The sequence below is a fragment of the Peromyscus leucopus genome, chromosome 20 (genome assembly GCF_004664715.2).
Source record: "Peromyscus leucopus breed LL Stock chromosome 20, UCI_PerLeu_2.1, whole genome shotgun sequence".
Classification (NCBI taxonomy): domain Eukaryota; kingdom Metazoa; phylum Chordata; class Mammalia; order Rodentia; family Cricetidae; genus Peromyscus; species Peromyscus leucopus.
In genome coordinates, this window is record NC_051080.1 from 20,929,208 (window position 1) to 20,943,652 (window position 14,445).

Consider the following 14,445-nt stretch of genomic DNA (forward strand, 5'->3'; position numbering starts at 1 on the left):
ACAATTATATCATTGTCCATTTCTGTCCTACCTCATGAAGAGGTCAGTGATAATTTTCTTTCTTTTTTTTTTGCATTTATTTATTAATTTGGTTTTTCGAGATAGGGTTTCTCTGTGTAGTTTTTTGGTGTCTGTCCTAGATCTCGCTCTGTAGACCAGGCTGGCCTTGAACTCTCTCCTTCTTTCTATCATCTGGTTTTCAAGGATCGAACTCAGTTTTCAGGTTTAGTAGCAAGCACCCTTATCCACCGAGCCATCTCACTGGCCCCAAAGTTAATTTTTAAAAACAACTGTTTTCTTCTTTCCTCAGTTTCCAAATTCTGTATGTTGGCTTTCTTTTCTGTTCATAACAGGCTTTCCTCAGATACCCAGGAATCCTTAGATGCCTTCTCACAATAAAAGAAATGAACAATGTCCTTAATCCCAGCACTCAGGAGGCAGAGCCAGGCGGATCTCTGTGAGTTCGAGGTCAGCCTGGTCTACAGAGCAAGATCCAGGACAGCCAGGACTGTCACACAGTGAAATCTTGTTTCAGAAAAAAAAGGAAGGAAGGGAGGGAGGGAGGGAGGATGAAAGAAAGAAAGAAAGAAAGAAAGAAAGAGAGGAGAGGAGGGAGGAGGAGGGAGGAGGAAGAAGGAAGGAAGGAAGGAAGGAAGGAAGGAAGGAAGGAAGGAAGGAAGGAAGGAAGGTAGGTCTGTGGATGACAGTTTGGTAGTTAAGGTTCACTATTCCTGGAATATCAATGACTTCAGGATTTTCTTTTGGAATGTCCAGCATCTCCAGGACTTGGAAGATAAGGGTCTAACATTAGGATTCTGGGAGCTCGATGGAGCAGAGTGCTGGAGCGAGTCTCTACATCCATCATTCAGTATCAGCCTGTTTCAGAGGAATCCCCACATGCATGCCTCGCCTTCCCTTGACCTTTTCCAAACTGAAGCTCAGATGTTTCCCGGACAGGGACCAGTGGCTGGGGAGAGGAAAGGTTTCTAGGGATCTAACCAATTTTCAAGGATATTTGCAAATAGGTCACTTTGAGCTTTCTTTCTCCCCTGTTTCTAGAAGCAGTTGTTACTGCACCTAGCTAAGCTTTGGGGGATGATGCTGTAGGAATGAGACCATGGCAACTCTTTTTTTTCCCCTTTTCTTCTTTTTGTTTTTTTTTTTTTAAAGATTATTTATTTATTATGTATACAGAAGAGGGTGCCAGATCTCATTACAGATGGTTGTAAGCCACCATGTGGGTGCTGGGAATTGAACTCAGGACCTCTGGAAGAGCAGTCAGTGCTCTTAACCTCTGAGCCATCTCTCCGGCCTTTTTTTTGGTTTTTTTGAGAAGGGTTTCTTTGTGTAGTTTTGGTGCCTCTCCTGGATCTCGCTCTGTAGACCAGGCTAGCCTCAAACTGGCTCTGCCTCTTGAGTGCTGGGATTAAAGGCATGTGTCACTATTGCCCAGCTATCTTTTTTTTCCTTAAACTTTTTCATTTGTTTTACATACCAACCACAGTTTCCTCTCCCTCCTCTCTTCCCATTCCCTCCCCTACCTCCCATGTACCCCCCATCCACTCCCCATCCACTCCCTCTCTGTTCAGAAAGGGGCAGGCCTCCCATGGGAGTCAACAAAGCTTGTCATATCACACTGAGGCATGCACCGAGCTCCTCTTCCTGCATCAAGGCTGGGCAAGGCATCCCTGCATGGGGAATAGGTTCCAGAAAGACCACAACAACTCTTATAAAGGAAAACATTTCATTGGGGCTGGCTTACAGTTTCAGAGGTTCAGTCCCTTATCACAGCAGGAAGCATGGTGGCTCGTAGGCAGCTCCTGAGGAGCTGATCTGGATCCATAGGCAGAAGGAAGAGAAAGCCACCCTGGGCGTGGCTTGAGCATCTGAGACCTCAAACCACTCCCAATGATCCACTTTCTCCAACAAGGCCACACCTTAGTGCCACTTCCTATGGGCCTATGGGGGGGCATTTTTATTCAAACCACCGTAGCACTTTTCCTTGTCAGAAGCAAGACTTCAGGGTTAGAGAAAGATGGCTCAGCAATTAAGAATACATACTGTTCTTGCAGTGGACCTGAGTCCCATTCCCAGAACCCTCTCAAGTGGCTCACAACCACCTATAACTTCAGCTCCAGAGGATCCAACACCCTCTTCTCCATAAGCACCCACACTCATATACAGAGAATTAAAAATAAAAACTAGCCAAGTGTGGTGGTGCACACGTTTAATCCCAGCACTCGGGAGGCAGAGACAGGTGGATCTCTGTGAGTTGGAGGCCAGCCTCGTCTACATAGTGAGTTCCAGGTCGGCTACAGAGTGAGATTTTATTTATCTATCTATCTATCTATCTATCTATCTATCTAATTTAATCTATCATATATACAAGAACATAAAATAAATTTGAAAAAAACAAGACTGAACATGCTGAAATGCTTATGTGATTTTCTTCAAACTCAGTGAAATAGATGTTCGAATGTGGATTACTGTGGACTGAGTGATACCTCCTCTCAAAAGTCCTATATTGAACCTTAATCCCCAGTGTGATGATATTTAGAGGTAGGGCTCTTGAGGGTTGGGGTGATTAGGTCATGAGGTAGAACCTTCATCAATTAGATTAATATCCTTAAAAGAAGATACCCCCATCTATTGTGTGGGGATAGGAAAAGCTAGTCATCTGCAAACCGGGAAACAGACTCTTTCCAGGGACTGCATCTGCAAGTGTCTTGCTTGACCCTGGACTTCTCAGTCTCCAGAACTCTGAGATATGATTCCTATTATTTAGGCCCTGAAGTCTATGGCATTGGTATGCCAGCCAGGGTATACTGAAACATATCTCCACATAGATCTTCTCATTGTGAAGTGCTGTGGTGTGCGTGTGCGCGCGCGTGAATGTGTGTGTGTGTGTGTGTGTGTGTGTGTGTGTGTGTGCGTCCGTCCTGGGCGACTTAGCAGAGACAGGCAGGAAATGAGAACAGATCAGAGTTCCAGAATGTGATGCAGGGGTGAGGTCAGAATCTGTCTGACTCACACACACACACACACACACACACACACACACACACACACGCTCTCAGAACCGCACAAGCACAGCTTCCAGTCTGCTGTTCTGTCACTGACCATGTGTCACTTAATCTTTGAGGCTTTTGTTAACTGATAATTTTATTTCTTTTTTTTTTTTTTTTTTTTTTTTTGGTTTTTGAGACAGGGTTTCTCTGTGTAGCTTTGCGCCTTTCCTGGAACTCGCTTTGGAGACCAGGCTGGCCTCGAACTCACAGAGATCCGCCTGGCTCTGCCTCCCAAGTGCTGGGATTAAAGGCGTGCACCACCACCGCCCGGCTTTTTTTTTTTTTGGTTGTTAACTGATAATTTTAAAAAGCGAATCTGAAAACGATCCTGGACTTGGTTCCATGACAAGAAGATGTATTGTGTGCTTGTTAGGAGCTGGGCACCTAGTTGTGTTTTGTAGGAAACTCAAGAACTGCTTGCTTAATACAGTTGGCAGAATCATGGGGGGCGGTGGGGGGGGGGGATGTGCCAGGGTTCGCTGTACTCTTTCACGTTCTACTGGACGGCGTTGCACCATTTAGTACGTAAATACCTATTGAGGGCTCACTGTGGAATGCTGTCTGTGGTTCCTGGCTGGAGAGGTTTAAGGAAACTCACAGACCACGACAGGACCAAGACACGCCTGCAAATGGTATGAGAGCTGAGGTGGATCAGTAACATAGGAACTTTTTTTCTTTCTGGCTGCCTAAGCGACCCGACAGGAAATACGCGAAGGACCGCACGGCTGCGCAGCCGCAGTGCACCTTAGTCGCCGCGGTAACGAACACCTAGTCTGTGTCTCGCTATGAGCGCCCGGGTAGCTCGGGCCGGGTGGGCCTGGGGGTCCTGGGGACGGCGCGCCGCCTCGAGCCACCGGGAGCCGCCGCCGAACGCCGTGGACGTGGCCGAGCTGCTGCGGGACGCCAGCTCGGCCGAGGCGGGGGCCCAGGAGGCGGTGGCGCGGCGACCGCCTGCAGGCTGCTCCGTGCTGCTCTTCCCGGGCCAGGGCAGCCAGGCGGTCGGCATGGGTGCCGGCCTGCTCGGCTTCCCGCGCGTGCGCCAGCTCTACGAGGCCGCGCACCGGGTGCTGGGCTATGATCTGCTGGAGCTGTGCCTGTACGGGCCACAGGAGGACCTGGACCGCACGGTGCACTGCCAACCCGCCGTCTTCGTGGCCTCGCTGGCCGCCTTGGAGAAGCTACATCACCTGCAGCCGGCGGTGAGCCGAGGAGAGTCTGTTGGGTCTGCAGGGTTCTTATTGGTCCCCATTGTAGAACTCATTGATAGTATTCTAGACTCCCTGCAAAAACAAAAAGCAAAAAACAAGGATTCCTGCTCCAAGGGTGTTTGCATCTTAGAAGAGACACAGTTCACACTTAATGCACCGAGTTAACTTAGTACATTAAAGATGAATGTGTTGGGCCGGAGAGATGGTTCTGAAGTTAAGAGGGCCTGGGTTCGGTTCCCAGCACTCCAGTTCCATGGGATCCAACACCGTTTTATGGCTTCTGCGGGTACCAAGTATGTGCACCACGTGCTCATAACATTCAGGCGAGCAAAACATTCACACACATAAATCTTTATTATTTATCGAGGGGCTGGAGAGACAGCTCAGCAGTTAAGAGCACTTCCAGAGGACCCAGGTTCAATTCCCAGCACCTACATGTCAGCTCACAACTGTCTGTACTGTCTGTAACTCCAGTTCCAGTGGATCTGACCAGCCTGGACTACATAGCAAGTTGTAGGCCAGTCAGGGCTACATAGTGAGACCCTGTCTAGAAAAGACAGAAGATGGCATGGCAGATATTACAGCATGTGACATCACTTGCTGTTAAAATAGAGTAGTACCAGGACAATATATGTTAACTGGTGCTGAGACCCTCTGTTTTACCTTGACAGCCACTTTGTAAGATGGAGTGACAGGAAGCTCAAGGTTACATTCCTCAGTGCTTACTTTGGGCCAAGCCTCTACGGAGATTTTTATAGAGATTGTCGTTATCTACTTAGTAGTAGTGTGAAGTAGGTCTAGGGGACTGAAATGCAGTTCTATGTGGCCTGGAAAAAATCCCCCCGCCCCAGACAGGGTTTCTCTGTGTAGTTTTGGTGCCTGTCCTGGATCTGGCTCTGTAGACCAGGCTGGCCTCAAACTCAGAGATCCGCCTGCCTCTGCCTCCCAAATGCTGGGATTAAAGGTGTTCGCCACTGCCCAAAAAATCATATTTTTAATGCCTGTACTTTTGTTTTGGTTGGGAGCATGGGAAGGATGCACTATAAAGTAGCTGTGTTGTTGATGAACTCAAAATCCCTTAGCTTCTGTTCCCTCCCCCGTGCTGTGATTACAGCCATGAGTGGTCATAGGCAGTGTGCACGTAACTTCTGTACCCCGTGTACCCAGGAAAGTGCTCTGGGCAGAGGCAAGAGGATGCAGAGCTCTGGGTCATGGTGTGGGTAGGATTGGCTTTAGCCTTCCTTTCTGGGAAAGGTCCTCTCGTCAAATAACAGGGCAGCATTAGACATTCCAGAGACTTGGTTGTCAGCGCCAGGTGTGCCTGAGAGTGTCGTGCTCTGCCTTCGAGCCGGAGTAGAAGAGTCCAAGAACAGGAATACATAGAGGACTATCATTCAGAATAAAAAAAAAACACGAGTAAATAATAGTCTGTGTCTGCTTCGAGCCGGAGTACCAGGCCAACAGAATCGGCTCATGGTGACACTTAACTGCCCTGCCGATTCCCAGGTGCATGTCCCTGGACGGAACTCTTCCCAAGCGTCCAGCCTCACGTTCTGCTCTGTCCCCGCAGGCCATTGAGAACTGTGTTGCTGCAGCTGGATTCAGCGTGGGAGAGTTTGCAGCCCTCGTGTTTGCTGGGGCCATGGAGTTTTCTGAAGGTACACAAGGACCTTGGCTTGTGCGGGGTGTGTTCTTGCTGGGCTCAGTGGGACGGGACTCTGTGGACAGTGGTGCTGGACCAACTCCAAGGTTGCCGGGAAGGGAGCACAGGGCTGCAGGTGACCCTGGAGCTCAAGGACCGGATTCCACTGATCCCCTTTGAAGTCTGAAGGATTCAGTGCAGGTTTTCTGTGTAATCTTAGCAACAGGGGAAACCTCACCCCCACGGACAGATTACAGATGATAGCTCTTTCTTGATTCCGTGGCCACCTTCCTTCACTCTCATTTGCATTCTTTTTAAATTACATAAAATTGTGCGTGTGTGTGTGTGTGTGTGTGTGTGTGTGTATGTATGGTGTGTGTGAGGAGGTCAGAGGACAACTTTTAGGAATTAATCTATCCTTCCTTCCAACATGTGGATTCCCAGGATTGAACTCAGGTTGTTAGGTTTGGCCGCAGGCACCTTTACCCCCTGAGCCCTCTTGCTGGCCCTTCCTTTGCATTCTTAAGGCACTCACTCTCTGTGTCTGTCACACCTGGAAATGCTCAGTAGGTGTTCCATGAAAAAAGAAAAAGAGTAAAAGAATACTTTGATTATTGCCTAGTGTATGTATGCAAAGCCTATTCCCAGCATCCAGCATGAATGCAGGGAACTGAACTTGGATCCTCTGCAAGAGCAGTCAGTACTCTTAACCAGAGAGCCATTGGTTAAGATTTTTTCCTAAGATTTTTTTTTTTTTTTTCTGAAGCCAGGCACAGTAGCATATCCTTGTTGCCTTGGCTACTTGGGAGGTTGTGGCGAGAAGGTCGCTTGAGCTGAGCTTGGGCCCATGCTCTTAATTCCAACACTTGAAAAAATGAGAAAAGGCAGGTGAATCTACGTGAGTTCAAAGCCAGCCTGGTCTATATAGTGAGACCCTGTCTCAAAAAGGAGGGAGGATTTGAGTTCCGTGCTAGCCTCAGTAACATTTTGTCTGAGAGAGAGTGGAGAGTGAAAGGGGAGTAGAGGCAGAGACAGGCAGACAGACAGACAGACAGACAGACAGACAGACACACACACACACACACACACACACACACACACACACACACACACTGAGCGGGAGAGCGAGAGCACACACCACAAGTGCCTGGCTGACTGATCAGTTCATTGATTTAAAGTTTGCTTTATAGGTCAATGCAGGGAAGGGACTTGAACTCACATTTCTCGAGAGATGAGACCCAGGTGGCCAGCAAGCATGTGTTTAACAACAGTGGTCATCAAGGAAATGCAAGTCATCCCACATGAACAGCATTTCATAGCCTATGGGAGAGGAGGGTTGAGGATGCACAGAAATCAGCCCAGGTTCCAGCTTCTGAGAATGTAAATAGTACAGCCGCTGTATAGTTAAACTTACTGTGAAGTGCCCACACTACATGAATCCAGCTGGTAGAAGGGGCAGGTCCTACGGGGTTGGAGGAGGAGGAAAAGGGAGTGAGGTGTTCTTGAGGGAGTGTGCTGGGCATTGAACCTGTGGCCTTGAGTGTGTTAGGCAAGCACTCTGCCCTGAGCTACATCTCCAGCCCCAATGTTGGGTTCTTTTTGTTTCGTTGGTTTTGTTTTTGTTTTTTGAGACAGGGTTTTTCAGTGTAGCCCTGACTGTCCTAGAACTCACTCTGTAGACCAGGCTGGCCTAGAACTCAGAGATCCACTTGCTTCTGCCTCCCAAATGCTGGGATTAAAGCGTGAGCCACCACCACCTGGCTTTACCAGTGCTGTTTTAAAAAGCATATTACGGGGTTTGGGGATTTAGCTCAGTGGTAGAGCGCTTGCCTAGCAAGCACAAGGCCCTGGGTTCGGTCCCCAGCTCCGGGGGGAAAAAAAGCTTATTACTATTGCAGGAGGGATGGCAGTGTTTCCGTGTCCCGCTGGGTTTGTAGTTTTTGTGTGTGCAGCGTACACAGAGTGACAGCATGTTCACGGGTGCGTGCTAAATGTCTTTGTGTGGCGTCTGTCATAGTTACTACTTTACCACACCTGCCCTCCACCTTGCCTAGTCTTTTCTCTGCTTCCTGTCAACAGCTCTACAGGTGTGTACCCCACGGTTGCCCAGGGCCATGGAGCTGTAAATCCCACACAACATGCCCATTCCTGAGTGAGTGGTATGCGCAGAGAAGGGTGTGAGGCTGGTCCCTCGGGCCTCTGTCTGGGTCAAGCCCCAGGCGGTCCCTGTCTCTCCTCTTTCTGGTCAGCCCATCCTGCCCAAGGAAGAGACGTTGGGAGTGGACAGAGGTACTGTCCTAGCCCTTCCTCTCTGTCTCCCCGCCCGACTGCAGTCCTGTATTCACTTTGACCCGAGCCAGTTTCTACTGTCCTGCCTTGGCAGTGTGGGGTCTAGGGCTCTGCATGGATTACTCCTGCCTGGCTTATGAGTCATGTTTCATGAAGTTCATGTACATTTTTGTAGTTCTACAGCCGCCTGTCTGTCTGGTGGTCTTGGCTGCTGTTCCTTTTCAGTTTCTCTTAAATCACAGCTCCCATTTTCTATAACAGCCCAGACAGAGTGGATATTATTGTCCTGGTTTGCTAGCCGAAAGTTGAACCTGAAGGTGTGGCTTGCCTGACACCGAGCAGTTCCAAGCCTGTTTCTCTCCACCTCCCTGGACTCTGAAGCAGCCATACTGATGTTTGAGACCAGGAGATTTTAGGGGCCTTCCTGAGCATTGTAGGGTGCTCTTTGAAGCAGGACCCCTGGTCTCTGCCTATCACGGCCGGTAGACTCTCTCACAGTGTAGTAGCCAAACAGTCTCCTGTCCTGAGATAACATCTATTTTTATGTGTGTGTGTGCTGGCATGAGTTTCTGTGTGCCAAGTGTGTGCAGTACCTAGGGCACTGGAACTGGCATTGCATGCACTTGTGAGATGCCCGATGTGGGTGATGGGGATGGAACCCTAGCCCCCTGAAGGAACATAAGCACTGTTAACTGATGAGCCGTTTTTCCAGCCCAAGTTATTTGTGTTAATAGAGTGGGCACGCTGCTTTTCACTTTGTGTCCATCAGGTCGATCTGTGCAGTAAATGCTCTTCTGTGCTGGATATGACCACTCAGCATGGCAGATAAAGATGATTAGAACTGTGACCCCCGACCTGGCGTCAGCACCACTGCCACTGTTTCCCTCGCTGATGGCTCACCCTCCGTCTCACAGTTAGATTTCCAAACGCATTTCTGTCTGGCTAGGTCTGTATGCGGTGAAGGTCCGAGCCGAAGCCATGCAAGAAGCATCTGAAGCCATCCCCAGTGGGATGCTGTCTGTCCTCGGCCAGCGTCAGTCCAATTTCTCCTTCGCCTGCATGGAAGCCCAGGAGCACTGCAAGTCTCTGGGCATAGAGAACCCAGTGTGCCAGGTGTCCAACTACCTCTTTCCGGACTGCAGGGTCATCTCAGGACACCTTGAGGTTAGTGCTGACGGAGCCACCCTCACAGACTCCAGGCCATTGGGGAGCAGGGGAGTCTGCATGCCTGTGGGTCCCAGTGGCAGAGTGGGCGCCTTGCTGAGCGTGGCCTGGAGAAATGGCTGAGGGTGTGTGTGGCAGAGCGAGTGCTGCAGAGAGGAGCAGAAGCCAGGGCATCACCTGCTTCCCGGCAAACACAATTTCTGGACCAGTCGCCTGTCAGGTCAAAGGGCCGGCCATGCCATGCTAGGCCTGCAGTCTGGCTGCTTGCTTTGAGAGAGGGCCTGTTTTCTGTGGCTTTGTCTGGCTTTTTTACCTGGCTTTTTCTTTTGCTATCTTAAATCTTTATTTTTTTTTGGGGGGGTGGGGCATTGAGACAGGGTTTCTCTGTGTAGCCCTGGCTGTTCTGGAACTCACTCAGTAGTCCAGGCTGGCCTCGAACTCACAGAGATCCACCTGCCTCTGCCTCCCGAGTGCTGGGATTAAAGGCGTGCGCCACCACCACCAGACACCCTCCTTTTTTTTTTAAGTGTCTGATTTTGCATTCGAGTGCTCCGTCCTCTGTGGTCTGCTGTTTCTCCAAGTGTCACACCAAGATATTCTGTGCACTAGGGACACACAGACCCATTAGCGTTCCTGTTGTCAAAGGAGGAGCAGTGTGACAAGGTGACAGCAGGTCCAGGAACACAGGACGGGGCAGGTCAAGCACTAAGTGGAGGGGCAGGAGCCCTGTGGACGTGGCAGCTGGGGCCCCAGTGCAACCTTGAGGTGCCAAGAAAGTGCAACTAGAAGCCATGTAAGAGCCTGTTGTCACCTGTCTAACTCCCTCGCTGCCAGCCCACCATCGAAGGCGTCATTATCGCATTTCACACAAAGGGAAGCTGAGATGGAGAGACAAGGGCCAGAAGTTTGAGTCCTCTGTGTAGCCTATGCTGGTCTTGAACTCACAGTCAACACTGCCTCAAGCATGTGCCACTGAAGGCCAAATTTGAACCCCAGTAGCTGGGCCGAAGGCACATACTTTAAAACCCAGCACTTGAGAGAGGAACGCAAAAGGATTTGGCGTTCAAGGCCAGCCTGGACTACCTACAACCCTGTCTCAAAAATAACAGCGTATAACCAGGTGTGATAGTGCACATCTTTAATCCCAGAACTTGGGAAGCAGAGGCAGGAGCAAGAGGATCTCTGAGTTCAAGGCCAGTCTGGTCTACAGTGAGTTCCAGGACAGCCAGGGCGACATGGTGACACCCTGACTCAAAAAATCAAGCAAACCAAACCGCACACACAGTTCTTTGTCACTAAACCCCGGTCCTCACTCTGGTGGTTTCCTCCCACTGTCTGGCTCACCTTTGCTGGGTGACCTTTCAAATACCATCTCTGAACCTGTGAGCACCACAGCGCTTTGGTGACTCATGTGACGTGGTAGAAGGTCACCATGTCACCTCCATGAGCAGCCTAAGAAGTGGCTCAGGAGGCCCCAGGCAGGCAGGCTCTGCTCTACCACATCCCGTCTGCGTACTACACCAGGGAGACCTTGGCTGACAAGCCTAGTACTACTCGGGTAGTCTTGCCAGCACTTTCCCAGAAAGCTCAGGTGAAGGCTGGGGTTCCCCAGCATGGAGCCATTTCCAGAAAGTGATAGGGGAATAGCTCCTTGGCCTCTGGCAGCATTTAAAAACTAGGGGCTGTATAGAAGAGCCTTCTGGATCTAGAGACTCTAGCCTTGCTACCACAGCTCTACCACTGATTAGTCAAGAACCCTACCTGAGAAGCACCACGTGCCACAAGAAGTATCACGGAGCAGTTGTCTACATCGGGGTCTGCATGAGGTCAAATCCAGGCGTGGTGGGAAGGGTGGTGTTTAGGGTCAGAGAGTCCCCCAGTTCCTGGGGTGTGTCCTCAGTGGGTGTCAAGGCACTGAGGTCGAAAAGGGACTGGAAACAGTAACCGCAGCCCAGACCTCTCATGGCATGGTGCACACACCTGCCCTGCTAGGCACTGTGGCACTGTCTGTCACCCTGTGGCTGGAAGCTGGGACTAAAGACAGGAAGGAGGTTTGGGCTTCACTCATCAGAAGTCCCATTACCATGCCCAGGTGAGCAGGTACATTCTTCAGAGTGGGATACAGAGAGATGGGCAAACAGCCAAAACCAGCACCATCTAAACTTGGAGGATGGACGGCTGCTGCCGTGGGATTACAGTGGGTGTGGAGTGAGAACCTAAGGTCTGCTGACCTGACCACCAGACTGCCGTGCCCAGCACAGCTCTCACCATAGCCTGTGGGTAACTGTGGTTATCCTGGGCCCAGCAAGGAGCTGGTGAAGTGGGCATGGGTCATCCCTCTGAGTTCCTGTCCTGCAGGCTCTAGAGAGAGGGACATGAAGCAGGCTTGGGAGCAATCACCAGGAAGTAGGATTCTTGGTTGAAAACTAGTATGTGTGCTAGGTACTGCCAGCTCCTCCTCCAGATGCCCTGTGCTCTCCCCCCAACACACACTTTTTGTTAAGATTTATTTTTGTCAGGTTTGACGGTGCATGCCTTTAATCCCAACATCTGGAAGGCAGAGGCAAGCAGATCTTTGTGAGTTTTGAGGCCAACCTGGTCTACGCAGAGAGATCCCTGTCTCAAACAAAAGATTTGTTTTGAATTGTGTGTATGTGTGTATGTCTGTGTCTGTTGTGGAGGTGCATGTGCATATGAGTGGAGGTCAGAGAGGACAGTGGGTGCCCTGAAGCTGGAGTTGCACACATGGGTGCTGGGAACTGAACTCAGGTCCTTTGCAAGAGCAGTATGTGCTCTTAACTGATGAGCTATCACTCCAGCCCGTCTCTGCTTTGGAGTTGAATGCCCCCTTTCCAGCAGCATTGTGCCATTTCAGGGGCGAGGAAGAGTGTCCAAGCTACTACGCTGGTCAGTTCTAGGCCACGTCAGACTACATTTCTATTTAACAGCCATGGTCACTTCTCATTTGGGGCAGGTGAATGTCACCTCCCTACAGAAAGACCGTTGGGACGGAGAGATGATGCAGAGGTTAGGAACTCTTGTTCTTGCAGAGGACCCATGTTTGGTTTTCAGAACCCATATGATATTATTTACAACCATCCACAACTCCAGTTCAGGGGACCAGGCATCCTCTTCTGTTGTCCTTGGACACCAGGCATGCATGTGGCATACATGCAGGCAAAACACACACATAAAAGTAAAATAAATAAACCTAAAAAAAGAAAGACAGCCTGCTGGGGCATTGGCTGTACAACCAAGTTAACTAGAATTGAAAAAGTGGACTAAGGTGATCGCCGAAGGGCTTGTGGGCCACATGTGGTAAGGCACACCTTGTGATCCCAGCACTCGGGAAGCTTAGGCAGGAGGACTATGAGTACAAAGCTAGCCTGGGCTCCGGACAGCGGCCTGGTCTCAAAAAGCCAACAGCTGAGGATGAAAGTTAGTGGCAGAAGTCTTGCTTTGCACACACAGACCCCTGGATTCCATCCCAGCACACACACACACACACACACACACAAAGGATGCCAGCACAGCTGGAACTATCTGTGAGATTCCTCATTTTTTTCCCCATCAGGCCCTACAGTTTCTCCGGAAGAATTCTGCTAAGTATCACTTCAAGCGCACCAAGATGTTGCCGGTGAGTGGCGGCTTCCATACCTGCCTCATGGAGCCGGCCGTGGAGCCCCCTGGTGAAGATTCTAGGCACAATTAACATCAAGAAGCCACTGGTTGCTGTCCACTCCAACGTCAATGGGCATAAATACATGCACCCCCAACACATCCGGAAGCTGCTGGGGCAGCAGGTGATATCTCCGGTGAAATGGGAACAGACAATGCACTCTATCTATGAGCGGAAGAAGGGCACCGAGTTCCCCAGCACCTTTGAGGTAGGCCCAGGGCGGCAGCTGGGAAGCATCCTCAAGAGCTGCAACAGGCAGGCATGGAAGTACTACCACCACGTGGATGTGATGCAGACCAGTGTGGATCCTGACCTCTGAGGGCCTTGTGTGGAATGGCGCCAGGATGAGGCCATTCTGTACCTGCCCTCTTTCCTCAGACTTGAGGACAATGGTCACTGCAGTGTCAGCTGTGGCTAAGGCTTCCCTCAGAGCATAGCCCTTGAGTGCCACATTGTGTGACTCAACCCATCCCTACACCTGACAAGCTGTCTGGCTGCTGGGGGAAACAATTTCCCCAGACCACCTGCCTGACCAGCATGCTGCTCTGCCTCTGAACCCAACCATGCCCCTCAGTGAATCCAGGAAGGGCTAGCCTGGGGCAGCCTTAGACTTGCCCTGTTGGTGCTGTGGACACTGCTTGGCTTCCAACCAGGCCTGGTGCCAGAGGGGTTTATCAGTCACCCGTGCCAGCTGCTCACCCAGGGCCGAGATCATAGCTCCTTTGGCCTTCAATCTGGCCAGTGGCCTTGGCAGCCACTTTGCCCTCTCCTCACTCGACAGCTGGGAGATTGAGTACCATATACTGTCCATATCCAAGAAACGCATATTAAGTGCCTGCTGTATGCCCTAGAGTGGGTGGTCCCTTGTAGAGGGAACTTGGAGCATGGTGTAAGATGTAGGGTGTATCTGGGCAAGAAGGGTAGCCTGGGACCCTGGCTGCCTAGGCCAGCCCCAGTTCATCCATGGAGAGACCCCACCAGCACCAAGTTGTTCATGGGACAGTGGTCACTGAAGAATCAGCTGTGTATGGCTTCCCTCACAACACAGCCTGCTCCACAGCAGGAGAAGAGTGAAGCTCCTGGGGAGACGCCTAATAAATGTGAGCCTTTCTAAGCTGCCTGGCTGGCTTTCTCATTCAGTGATGCTGGGGAATCTCGGGGATGGAGCCCATTAACTTGTTGGGGAGGCCTGCACCTAGTCTGGTTAGCCTTCTCAGCAGGACTCTGCTGGCCTCTGGACAGGACCTGTCCTATTACTCAACTGTCCCCATTCTTGTGCAACTGGTTTTGGTCCTGGTCGGTGGTACTTGGGGCCTTGTGACCTCTAGATACCCTGTGGATCTCAACGTGAGTGCAAGTGCAGCTTGCCCCACCCTGAGTGAGCACGCCTGTCCT

The 14,445-nt window shown here is 50.6% G+C and overlaps 1 protein-coding gene across 1 annotated transcript; it reads left to right on the forward strand.

Moving 5' to 3' along the window:
* The first annotated feature begins 3,804 nt into the window (after nucleotides 1-3,804).
* Mcat (malonyl-CoA-acyl carrier protein transacylase) lies at nucleotides 3,805-14,169 on the forward strand. Its single transcript, XM_028856761.2, is given in 5 exon segments — nucleotides 3,805-4,267; nucleotides 5,847-5,934; nucleotides 9,154-9,371; nucleotides 12,946-13,053; nucleotides 13,055-14,169. Coding segments are annotated over 5 exon segments (1,143 nt in total). The 5' UTR covers nucleotides 3,805-3,853; the 3' UTR covers nucleotides 13,370-14,169.
* The last annotated feature ends 276 nt before the right edge of the window (nucleotides 14,170-14,445 follow it).